The sequence below is a fragment of the Salmo salar genome, chromosome ssa29, assembly GCF_905237065.1.
Source record: "Salmo salar chromosome ssa29, Ssal_v3.1, whole genome shotgun sequence".
NCBI classification, from domain to species: Eukaryota; Metazoa; Chordata; class Actinopteri; order Salmoniformes; family Salmonidae; genus Salmo; species Salmo salar.
The window spans coordinates 27,166,303-27,179,878 of NC_059470.1; the positions used below are offsets into that span (position 1 = coordinate 27,166,303).

General features: G+C 42.4%; 1 protein-coding gene across 1 annotated transcript; it reads right to left on the reverse strand.

Annotated features, from left to right (window-relative positions):
- Positions 1-1,159: 1,159 nt before the first annotated feature.
- Positions 1,160-3,828, reverse strand: LOC106590486 (diamine acetyltransferase 1). The gene is made up of 6 exons (XM_014181565.2): positions 3,548-3,828; positions 3,125-3,176; positions 2,937-3,020; positions 2,099-2,200; positions 1,964-2,004; positions 1,160-1,635 (listed from the first exon to the last, which is right to left on the reverse strand). The coding sequence occupies exons 1-6, from the start codon at positions 3,611-3,613 to the stop codon at positions 1,459-1,461; spliced, it is 522 nt and encodes a 173-aa protein (XP_014037040.1). The 5' UTR covers positions 3,614-3,828; the 3' UTR covers positions 1,160-1,458.
- Positions 3,829-13,576: the final 9,748 nt, after the last annotated feature.

The following is a 13,576-nucleotide window of genomic DNA, read 5'->3' on the forward strand; positions in this document are numbered from 1 at the left end:
GATGCTGCAGAAATTTGATATCCTTCCCTTGACACAATCTTGTCTCGGCGCTATACGGACAATTCCTTTGTCCCCATGGCTTGGTTTTTACGCTGACAACTGTGTTTCTTGAAATCATGTCCAATCAATTGAATTTACCAGAGGTGGACTCCAATCAAGTTGTAGAAACATCAAGGATGTTCAATGGAAAAACTATGCACCTCAGCTCAATTTCAAGTCTCATAGTAAAAGATCTCAATACTAATGTAAATGAGGTTTGTTGGAATTATATCACATTTTCTGAAGACCTGTTTTCACTTTGTCATTATGGGTATTGGGTGTAGACTGAGGAAAATTGAATTTAATCCATTTTAGAATAAGGCTGTAATGTAACAAAATGTGGGAAAAGTGGTCTGAATACTTTCCAAATGCACTGTAAATATTACAGTCTATGCTGTATGTGGCTCAACAGTAACTAAGTCACTGTCCTGCCCTATTTATGTCCTTCATTGTATTTTATGGAGTAATGCCAAAGAAACATTCAGGAGATTTGAGTTCTTAGTAAGGTTTATAGTGGAGTACAAGTGTCTAGAGATGATTGCGGTTACAGTAAAGAGGATCTGTCTCTGCCTGGGCAAGGGGTTGGGGGAGGAGACGACAGGAGAGTGTAATATTCTCTAAACGCTACAGGGCCACTACAGTGATGGGTTCTGGCTGTGTGTGTGGTTCAGGCATTGCTGCACTGAATGTTCAAAATACAGTCAGTGAACACCAGACATCCCACTGATATGCATTTCTACACCCCTGGTTTCTGCTAAATCTGACTAGGATGTGTGTGTGTCTGAGCATTAGATACTGTGACAGTTTGGCGTCTTTCCAAGGTCAGTGCAGTAACTAAGTGTTCCTCTCTGTGGACTAATAGACCACACATCCCCCTTTCAGAGAAGGTATGACAGATGGAGGAGCAAGAGGACAAGGCTGCATTTAAGTGTCTTGATGACATTCTGAAATGACTCCAAGAGACGGAGGACAAAGGGCATATGAAGTGATGCATGTTCTGTAAAGCCCTCCCTTTCCACATCGTCATGATCCCCAACCTCTGACCTAACCCTACCTGCATTGGCGGCCAGGGATTTAATTTCCCCTCTTAGCGCTAGAGAAATCAGTCACCACACAAATGTGCTCTGAAACTTTTAATTACACCAAACATTTGAACTACAGAGAACGCTAGGAATCCTATGGTGTTGATTAGCAGAAAAAATATATATCCTACAACTACTAAAACAATGGCTTCAGATGTAAACTAATCTAAAACAGAACCCGAAATTAAGTTAGTACACATGATTAGTAATGTTTAATGCCCCTTTTAATCGTAATCTGTCAGTAGTCACCCCCCTCCCCAACTGCTGAAGTGAGACAGGCAAATAATTCAATTGACCCAAGTCTCACTCCCATCTTTCTATGTGTCTTGGGGCCAGCTCACTCTTCGGGGCCGGAGGACATCTTGAGGAGGGAGCTCTTGTCGATCTTGAAGAGCCTCCATCCCTCCTCCAGAGAGAGGTCAGCTGCGCCACGACGCTTGTAGAACTCTATCGACGCCTGGTTGCCCTCAGCGACGATGAAGTGCATGCTGCTGCAGCGAGTCTTGACTGCTGTCTGAGGGGGAGAGAGGAAGGGAGGGCAGGTGTTAGCACACATGCATCTGACAGCAAGCCCCCCCTTCACAAAGCCATCCACATCTAAAAGCAGCATTTCATACCTACATCTTTTCCCAACACATTCATTGATCATTTCAACAGCAATAACCAAAAATGCACAGAAGAACTGAATCAGTCTTTACAAAGAATAAATGAAATGGGCTCTATATGGGATTCTGTTTGAGGCATTGACCTACAACTGGATTCTGGCCAGAGCCATGTAACTGACTGACAGCTCCCATCTAGTTGCCATGTTTGTACAGGGTCATAACTCCTAAATTACTCACATGACTGAGGAGCTTGAGGATCTCTGAGCCGATGCCAAACCCTGGTGGAAGGATGACAGAATGAGATAATGGTTACTGGTCAGGTTCGAGAGGAAAGGAAGGCAAAAGAGTAGGAGGAATAGTTATTTTGCTTACCCCTGTACTCTTCCATGACAAAGAAGTCTTCCAGGTAAAGCAGCTTGCCAATCCAGGGGTCATAGGTGAAGTAGTACATGGCAAACCCAATCACTACAGGACCTGGACACAGAAGTAAACCCACACACATTAAAAACAAGCCAGATGTAATGTAACAGCTTGTACTGGAGTTACAAGACACTAATCTAAGGTCCGTTTAGCATCTCCCTAAATGGTTAAGGGTGGTTAGGACTTGGAGGGGCAGAGCTGCTCATAGATCTATGGTTAAGATTAACTTGTACTTTCAGTGGTTAACTCAGTCTGGTTGCCAGGGGACTGTGTAAAGAGGAGATGTGTCAGTTGGTTGTGTTGTGAGAACTGATGCGTGGAGACAGGCTGTTCTAGCTCAGAGAAGCTTCCAACGGAAGTTGGTTAGCGGGTGTGTATCGCACAAGTGTGTCTGGCCTACATCGGAGTGACATCCACATCATAACAGGAAGTAGGCCTAGACACTATACAAACCAGCCTGTCGCTGAGAGATGTGAGCATACAGCAACAATGTTTCAAACAAGACACCAACTGTCATCATTATGTATCACATAACTATTGTAAGGAAATGTGTGTGTAGATAGGAAACAGTACATATTGGCTAACAGGTTTGCTTTAGGTATGGCATAGGGGAAGTAGTTACATACTAGGGATTCCCATGGTGCAGAAACATATGCACCATTTCATTCACACCCATCTGATATAGTTTGCTATAACACTCGTATGTCACACTCAGCATATCCACCCAATTCTTAGATTTACAGGTGTACTCCAGGGAACAGGTGATATTATTTGAGGTATAGAATTTTACCGTTGTTGCTCTGCTTCTCACTGGGGACTTCCGCCACGATGCAATGGTAAAATGGATGGTCACCGAATCCGTCCTCGAGCAGATCTGTTATCACAAACGTAAAAAAAAAAAAAAAAGCCTTACACTCTGCATGCACTGCAGTCGCACGGTGCCCGAGACAGAAATGCGTAGCTTTAATTCACACTCACCTTTCTCAGTCAGTAGCACTTGATCTTCCATGTCTTCATATTTAGCCAGTTCCTGAACAGAAAAAACATTTCAGAATCAAAACCCAAGAGCGGGTCAGTAGGGAGAGTTTAAAGGTCACTGAGATAACTGACCGTCATCGAAGAGAACAGCGTTTAACCTTATAACCACAGAGAAAAACTGGCTCGTTGCCAACGTAATAAAGCCAAAGGTACAAAACTACAGAGCGAACTGTGATACCTACTGATATACAGCAGAAATTGTCGGTATTTATGCCACCTTCAAGACAGACACATTTGCGGAGTCTCTCAATGCAGTCAAACAAAACGGTTCCGACTCGGCTTAGCCTAGCCAGGGCTACAAAATAACAACAACGTATGGGTCAACTCCTTGTCAAAGTTTTTTGGGGGAAGTTTTAGGCCTACCTTTATGAGTCGTAGTATGTCAGGCACATCTTTGGGTTCAGCTTTTCGCAATTTAAAACGATCCATTTCCTTCTTTTACTCTTTTTCCCTTTTCTCACTAAACCTCTGTATGTGAAGTGAAGCAGGAGAAGTTTCTTCATTCGCGTCCCAGGAGTTTAAACCTCCGCAGTCAGTCTGGGATCCTGACGCCTATGTCGGGAGAGTTTTCATGCAGCAGGGACCTGTCTGGGTCGGATCAGCTGGACTAGATGGTTCTTTGTCTCTCACCAGGGTTTTATAGGGGCTCGTGGGGGTTGGGCGGTTAACCGGAACTCGGTCATTTATGGCCAATTGGAACGAGGGATCTAGGAGACGTCACGAGTTTCGCTGTTGTTTTCATTGGTTGTTTTCTCCGGTCACGAGATATTGACTACAAATTATAGTCGACCTACTGTATCTTGTCTACTCTGTAATTGAGCACTTTAAAAAAAATGTAATTACTACATTGTGGAATTCTATATAATGTATTGAGTTGGAATATTTTAAATACATGTGTTAAATTTCGCAAAGGCCTTGACTACAGTGGAATGTAGTAACGGCCTGTATCTTGTTTCCATTTGTTGAGGGAAAAGGTACTTGATAAGATTGTGTGATGTGTTGTCTTACCTTGCTATCTTAAGATGAATGTACTAATTGTAAGTCGCTCTGGATAAGAGCGTCTGCTACATGACATAAAATGTTTAATGTACATGTGAAATGAAGGACCGGATGTTGTTACTGGATTGTAGCCAATGCAGTTCAGACTTTACTCTCAAGTGTTTGTTTGTAAATAAGGGGGTGGAAAGAGTACAAAAATATACTCAAGTAGAAGTAATGTTACTTGAATTACATTTGACTCAAGTAGAAGTACAATTACTGGTTAAAAAAAACGACTAAAGTAAAAATAAATAGTAGCTAATTTAAAAATTAAATATATTATTAACTATTCACTTACTGACTCACTCACTCATTCACAAACCCCCTCTTCCACCCACTCACCAGTTGGAGAGTACTGAAATATCCTACTCAAGTAGAAGAAAAGTTACTGAAACATAAAAATAAGTAATATAAGTACTCAGAAAAGTAAATCAATTAGTATAAATAGAGTAGTTGTAATTAACTATGTTACACCTCTGGTAGCAAGTGAGGAACCATTGAATGATAATGAGCCCAGCCCAGAATAGCTCATTGAATGTGGAAAACTACTATTAATGACAAAGGCCTCGTGACCCAGGCATAATGAGGAGATTTAGATGGTAATTACAAGTTATCTACGTGATGAAGACAACAGATGTTTGATGTAACTCTCTAAATGATTGATGATTGATTTCCATTACCATTAGTATCTATCTATTTATCCTGCTACTGGCCAATATTACTCCTTTTTACATGTATTTATGTACAGTGCATTCGGAAAGTATTCAGACCCCTTGACTTTTCCCCCCCAAAATGTATGTTACAGCCTTATTCTTAAATGGATGAAAATGTTTTCCCCCTCCCCTCATTAAGCTACACACAACACCCCATAATGACAAAACAAAAACAGGTTTTTAGAAATGTTTACAAATTTATTTATTTTAAACAAAAAAGTTAATATCACATTTACATAAGTATTCAGACCCTTTTCTCAGTACTTTGTTGAAGCACCTTTGGCAGCGAGTACAGCCTCGAGTCTTCTTGGGTATGACGCTACAAGCTTGGCACACCTGTATTTGGGGAGTTTCTCCCATTCTTCTCTGCAGATCCTCTCAAGCTCTGTCAGGTTGGATGGGGAGCGTTGCTGCACAGCTATTTTCAGGTCTCTCCAGAGATGTTAGATTGGGTTCAAGTTTGGGCTCTGGCTGGGCCACTCAAGGACATTCATAAACTTGTCCCGAAGCCACTCCTTCATTGTCTTGGCTGTGTGCTTAAGGTTGTTATCCTGTTGGAAGGTGAACCTTCGCCCCAGTCTGAGGTCCTGAGCACTCTGGAGCAGGTTTTCATCAAGGATCTCTCTGTACTTTGCTCCGTTCATCTTTCCCTCGATCCTGACTAGTTTCCCAGTCCCTGCCTCAGAAAAATATCCCCACAGCATGATGCTGCCACCACCATGCTTCACCATAGGGACGGTGCCAGGTTTTCTCCAGATTTAACGCTTGGCATTCAGGCTTAAGAGTTCAATCTTGGTTTCATCAGACCAGAGAATCTTGTTTCTCATGGTCTGAGAGTCCTTTGGGTGCCTTTTGGCAAATTCCAAGCGGGCATTTATATGCCTTTTACTGAGGAGTGGTTCAGTCTGGCCAATCTACCATAAAGCCCTGATTGGTGGAGTGCTGCAGAGGTTGTTGTCCTTCTGGAATGTTCTCCCATCTCCACAGAGGAACTCTGGAGCTCTGTCAGAGTGACCATCAGGTTCTTGGTCATCTCCCTGACCAAGGCCCTTCTCCCCTGATTGCTCAGTTTGGCCGGGCATCCAGCTCTAGGAAGAGTCTCGGTGGTTCCAAACTTCTTCTTTTTAAGAATCATGGAGGCCACTGTGTTCTTGGGGACCGTCAATACTGCAGACATTTTTTGGTACCGTTCCCCAGATCTGTGCCTCGACACAATCCTCTCTCAGAGCTCTACAGACAATTTCTTCGACCTCATGTCTTGGTTTTTGCTTTGACATGCACTGTCAACTGGGACCTTATATAGTGGGACCTTATATAGACAGGTGTGTGGCTTTACAAATCATGTCCAATCAATTGAATTTACCACAGGTGGACTCCAATCAATTTGTAGAAACATCTCAAGGATGATCAATGGAAACAGAATGCACCTGACCTCAATTCAAGTCTCATTGCAAAGGGTCTGAATACTTATTTAAATTAGGTATCTGTTTTTTATTTTTAATAAATTAGCAAAAATGCTAAACCTGTTTTCACTTTGTGTATTGAGTATTGTGTGAGGATTTATGAGGACATTTAAAAAAAAATCAATTTTAGAATAAGGCTGTAACGTAACAAAATGTGGAAAAAGGGAAGGGGTCTGAATACATTCAGAATGCACTGTATATATTACCATGAGTATTCCTGCTACCAGTCACTTTTCAGACCCTGTTTACGTGTATATCCACCTATCAGGGCAAAAATGGCACTCTTACACACACACACACACACACACACACACACACACACACACACACACACACACACACACACACACACACACACACACACACACACACACACACACACACACACACACACACACACACACACACACAGCCCACTTATGCTGCTGCCATACTGTTTACTATTACTATTTTCTATTTATTTATTTTATTTAACTAGGCAAGTCAGTTAAGAACAAATTCTTATTTACAATGACGGCCTACCAAAAGACAAAAAGCCTCCTGCGGGGACGGGGGCCTGGGATTAAAAATAAATACAATATAAATATAGGACAAAACACACATCACAACAAGAGAGACAACACTACATAAAGAGAGACCTAAGATAACAACATAGCAAGACGGAAACACATGACAACACAGCAAGGTCGTTCTACCAGTCACACAGCATGTGACTGGTAGAACGGGTGTTGTATGTGGAGGATGAGGGCTGCAGTAGATATCTCAGATAGGGGGCGAGTGAGGCCTAAGAGGGTTTTATAAATAAGCATCAACCAGTGGGTCTTGCGACGGGTATACAGAGATGACCAGTTTACAGAGGAGTATAGAGTGCAGTGATGTGTCCTAAAAGGAGCATTGGTGGCAAATCTGATTGCCGAATGGTAAAGAACATCTAGCCGCTCGAGAGCACCCTTACCTGCCGATCTATAAATTATGTCTCCGTAATTTAGCATGGGTAGGATGGTCATCTGAATCAGGGTTAGTTTGGCAGCTGGGGTGAAAGAGGAGCGATTACGATAGAGGAAACCAAGTCTAGATTTAACTTTAGCCTGCAGCTTTGATATGTGCTGAGCCATACTCCCAAGTACTAGCCATACTCCCAAGTAGTTGTATGAGGTGACTACCTCAAGCTCTGAACCCTCAGAGGTAGTAATCACACCTGTGGGAGGAGGTGCATGCTTCTTACCAAACCACATTACCTTTGTTTTGGAGGTGTTCGTTAAGGGAAGAGAAAGCTTGCTGGACAATAAGAGAGATTTGTTGTAGATTGTTTAACATAAAATCCGGGGAGGGGCCAGCTGAGTATAAGACTGTATCATCTGCATATAAATGGATGAGAGAGCTTCCTACTGCCTGAGCTATGTTGTTGATGTAAATTGAGAAGAGCGTGGAGCTAGGATCAAGCCCTGGGTTACTTCCTTGGTGACAGGCAGTGGCTGAGACAGCAGATGTTCTGACTTTATACACTGCACTCTTTGAGAGAGGTAGTTAGCAAACCAGGCCAAAGACCCCTCAGAGACACCAATACTCCTTAGCCAGGTCCACAAGAATGGAATGGTCTACCGTATCAAAAGCTTTGGCCAAGTCAATAAAAATAGCATCACAATATTGCTTAGAATCAAGGTCAGTGGTGACATCATTTAGGACCTTTAAGGTTGCAGTGACATATCCATAAACTGAGCGGAAACCAAATTGCATACCCGAGAGAATACAATGGACATCAAGAAAGCCAGTCAGTTGATTATTGACAAGTTTTTCCCAACACTTTTGATAAACAGGGCAAAATAGAAATAGGCCTATAACAATTAGGATCAGCTTGATCTCCTCCTTTAAATAAAGGACGAACCGTGGCTGCCTTCCAAGCAATAGGAACCTTCCCAGAGAGGAGAGACATGTTAAAAAGTTCAGAGATAGGCTTGGCGATGATAGGGGCAGCAATCTTAAAGAAGAAAGGGTCTAAACCATCTGACCCAGATGTTTTTTTTGTGGTCAAGTTTAAGGAACTCCTTTAGCACCTCGGACTCAGTGACTGCCTGCAGGGAGAAACTTTGTTGCGGGGCAGGGGAAAAAGACGGAGAAGCATCAGGGATAGTCGCATTAGAAGGGGTGGGAGATGAGTAAATGTTGGACGGGCAAGGAGGCATGGCTGAGTCAAATAGGAATCCTGACTTAATGAAGTGGTGGTTAAGAGCTCAGCCATGTGCTTCTTGCCAGTAACAACCACATCATCAACATTAAGGGACATGGGCAGCTGTGAGGAGGAGGGTTTATTCTCCAGGTCTTTAACCGTTTTCCAGAACTTCAAGGGGTTAGACCCACAGAGAAACTGTTCCATAAAGTAACTAACTTTGGCCTTCCGGATAGCCTGAGTGCACTTATTTCTCATTTGCCTGAATGATAGCCAGTCAGCCTGAGTATGCGTGTGTGGAGCCTTTCGCCAAATGCAATTCTTGAGGTGGAGTAACTCTGCAAGATCACGGTCGAACCAGGGGCTGAACCTGTTTTTAATTCTCATTTTCTTTATGGGGGCGTGTTTGTTAACAATACCACTGAAAATATCATAAAAGAAGGTCCAAGCGTCTTCGAAAGAGAGGATCAAGCTGATTCCATACCATTTTACAGAGGTCAGTTCATGAAGGAAGGCTTGCTCATTAAAGGTTTTTAGCAAGCGTCTATGACAAATCAGGACATGTCGTTTCACTGAGCAGCCATTAAGAACACAGGCTTTAAAACAGTGATCACTAAGGTCATTACAGAAAACACCAGACTGATACCTATCAGGATTATTTGTGAGGATAACATTGAGCAGAGTAGCCTTTTCTGGGTGTTTGGAGTCATACCTTGTGGGATTTGTAATAATCTGAGAAATATTTAGAGAGTCCCATTACTTTAGGACTTGGTCAGGTAGTTTTGCATGTCCCAGTTTAGGTCACCAAGCAGGACAAATTCAGACTTAGTGTAAGGTGCCAGGAGAGAGCTTAGGGCAGGTAGGGTACAGGCCGGTGCTGATGGTGGACGATAGCACCCAGCAATAGTCAACAAAGAGCTATTTGAATGTTTAATGCTTAACACCAGCAAATCAAATTGTTTGGGGACAGACTTGGTGGAGACAACTGAGCACTGAAGGTGATCCTTGGTAAAGATTGCCACTCCACCACCTTTGGAAGATCTGTCTTACCGAAAAAGATTATAACCAGAAAGGTTAACGTCAGTATTCAAAACACTCTACCTTAACCACGTCTCAGTAATGACCAACACATCTGAATTGGAGCTGTGAACCCACACTTTCAATTGATCCATTTTATGTAATAAACTTCTAGTGTTAACATGAAGAAAACACAGGCTTTTACGAGAGCAGAAATCAGTGAAGCAGATATCAGAGCACAAGTCAGAATTGGGGCTAGCAACAGTAGATGGGCCAGGGTGTACATGCACATTTCCAGATATCATCAACAGTAATACAATCAAGGCATGGCATAGGACAGGGAGAGCTCTGCAGTGCTGATTTATGACATCTGAATGTGCATCAAACGGCAACAAGATCATATTGTACAGCAATTTCATCAGGTAACATGAATACAAAGCCGGCGAGAGGTGGTTAGAATAGGATGGGAGGCCAAAAGTCTGTCTAACCAATAGAGAGTCAGAGTCCCGAGTGTGGGAACAAACATAGTCTGTCCCACGGTTGGGGAAAAAAGTTTGTAGTCAACAAAGTATGCAGGAGTCATGAGGAAAATAGCAAAATAGCAAAATGCACAACAAAACAATTCAATATATAACGACTTGGGGCTAGCCTCTGAACGAGTCACTCACCCCAGTGAGTCCTCGAGGCGTGCGAAAGCTCGGGAGAGAGGGGTGAGTGTGGTGGGGGTACCTGTACTAGTCAGGGGGAGACAGGCCAGGGTAGATGGTGAACAGATCAACAGGTGGAATCCAAGCAGCAGTGCAGCAGGTAACAGAAGTAGGTGTCACACCTACTTGGGAGAAGCTTTTATTTCTGGAGGCAGATTTCTTGTAGAAAATGCCAGTGGATGTTCTTTGAACAGCAGAAGGGGGCTTCAGAGGACGCTTCAAAGACTCCTGCCACTTGTTGGGCCCAAAGGCCTCGACACCCTTTGCTTCACAACTTAGTACTAATTGAACTTGTATCTGGTCTGTCCTTGCAAGCCTGGGAGCCTTAACTCAGCATTCAGTCTCCATAAAATAAATCATTGTAATGTACTTATTTTTATTTTTATTCATGGCTTTCAAAACAGCATCAGACCAAACACTACTTACTCAGGTCCATGTTGGATGGTGTCCTCAGGTTTCTGCTGTTTGTTTGCTAGAGCACCCTCCATATTGCTTGGAAAAAGAAAACCTTGGAAGCAGTAATTTCCCCTTGTTAATTTTGGTAAAAATTAGGTTTTGGAGTTTTGATCTGGAGCGAAGGCCATGCTGTGGAAGGTAGCATCCTGCACATGTACCTGCCAAAAAAATCCAAGTTTATCTAACTCCAAATCTATCCTTTTGTAAAAAACATTTTGAAAAATGTGAGAGCTCACATGCAGCTGTGTCTCTCTCTCTGAGGGGGGCGTGTATACAGTTGAAGTAGGAAGATTACATACACTTAGGTTGGAGTCATTAAAACTCGTTTTTCAACCACTCCACAAATGTATTGTGAACAAACTACAGTTTTGGCAAGTTGGTTAGGACATCTACTTTGTGCATGACACACGTAATTTTTCCAACAAATGTTTACATACAGATTATTTCACTTATAATTCACTGTATCACAATTCCAGTGGGTCAGAAGTTTACATACACTAAGTTGTCTGTGCCTTTACAAAGCTTGGAAAATTCCAGAAAATGCATTAGACGCTTCTGATAGGCTAATTGACATAATTTGAGTCAATCGGAGGTGTACCTGTGGATGTATTTCAAGGCCTACCTTCAAACTCAGTGCTTCTTTGCTTAACATCATGAGAAAATCAAAAGAAATCCGCCAAGACCTCAGAAAAACAATTGTAGACCTCCACAAGTCTGGTACATCCTTGGGAGCAATTTCCAAACGCATGAAGGTACAACGTTGATCTGCACCAAAAAATAGCACGTAAGTATAGCACCATGGGACCACGCAGCCGTCATACCGCTCAGGAAGGAGACGCGTTCTGTCTCCTAGAGATGAACGTACTTTGGTGCGAAAGTGCAAATCAATCCCAGAACAACAGCAAAAGACCTTGTGAAGATGCTGGAGGAAACAGGTACAAAAGTATCTATATCCACAGTAAAACAAGTCCTATATCGACATAACCTGAAAGGCGGAAGAAACCACTACTCCAAAACGGCCATAAAAAAGCCAGACTACGGTTTGCAACTGCACATGGGGACAAAGATCGTACTTTTTGGAGAAATGTCCTCTGGTCTGATGAAACAAAAATAGAACCGTTTGGCCATAATGACCACTGTTATGTTTGGAGGAGAAAGGGGGAGGTTTGCAAGCCAAAGAACACCATCCCAACCGTGAAGCACAGTGTGGCAGCATCATGTTGTGGGTGTGCTTTGCTGCAGGAGGGACTGGTGCACTTCACAAAGTAGATGGCATCATGAGGAAGTAAAATTATGTGGATATATTGAAGCAACATCTCAAGACATCAGTCAGGAAGTTAAAGCTTGGTTGCAAATGGGTCTTCCAAATGGACAATGACCCCAAGCATACTTCCAAAGTTGTGTCAAAATGGCTTAAGGACAACAAAGTTAAGGTATTGGAGTGGCAATCACAAAGCCTTGACCTCAAGCCTATAGAAAATGTGTGGGCAAAGCGTGTGCGAGCAGGGAGGCCTACAAACCTGACTCAGTTACACCAGCTCTGTCAGGATGAATGCGCCAAAATTCACCCAACTTATTGTGGGAATCTTGTGGAAGGCTACCCGAAACATTTGACCCAAGTTAAACAATTTAAAGGCAATGCCACCAAATACTAATTGAGTGTATGTAAACTTCTGACCCACTGGGAATGTGATGAAAGAAATAAAAGCTGAAATAAATCATTGTCAACTATTATTCTAACATTTCTCATTCTTAAAATAAAGTGGTGATCCTAACTGACCTCAAACAGGGAATTTTTACTAGGATTAAATGTCAAGAATTGTGAAAAACTGAGTTTAAATGTATTTGGCTAAGGTGGATGTAAACTTCCGACTTCAACTGTAGCTTTAGAACAGCGTTCTACAGTTTTAGTAAAAATGTGATCAATACATGTGGATGATGTTGTTCTTGTAGTGTTTGTAAACACCCTGGTAGGTTGATTAATAACCTGAACCAGATTACAGGCACTGGTTACATTGAGAAGCTTCCTCTTGAGCAGACAGCTTGATGAAAACCAGTCAGTATTCAGGTCCCCAAGAAAGTAGAGCCTTGTTTAAATCTCATACACCATTAAACATTTCACACATTATTTACAGTAGCAGTCAAAAGTTTGGACACACCTACTCATTCAAGGGGTTTTCTTTATTTTCACTATCTTCTACAATGTAGAATAATAGTGAAGATATCAAAACTATAAAATAACACACAATCATGTAGTAACCAAAAAAAGTGTTAAACAAATCAAAATATATTTCATATTTTGCATTCTTAAAAGTAGCCACCCTTTGCCTTGACAGCTTTGCACACTCTTGGCTTTCTCTTAACCAGCTTCACCTGGAATGCTTTTCCAACAGTCTTGAAGGACTTCCCACATATGCTGAGCACTTGTTGGCTGCTTTTCCTTCACTCTGCGGTCCAACTCATCCCAAACCATATCAATTGGGTTGAGGTTGGGCGATTGTGTAGGCCAGGTCTTCTGATGCAGCACTCCATCACTCTCCTTCTTGGTCAAATAGCCCTTAGACTGCCTGGAAGTGTTTTTGGTAATTTTCCTATTGAAAAACAAATCAAGCGCAAACCAGATGGGATGGCGTATCGCTGCAGAATGCTGTGGTAGCCATGCTGGTTAAGTTTGCTTTGAATTCTAAATAAATCACAGACAGTGTCACCAGCAAAGCACCCCCACAACATCACACCTCCTCCTCCATGCTTCACGGTGGGAACCACACATTCGGAGATCATCTGTTCACCTACTCTGCGTCTTACAAAGAAATGGAGGTTGGAACCAAAAA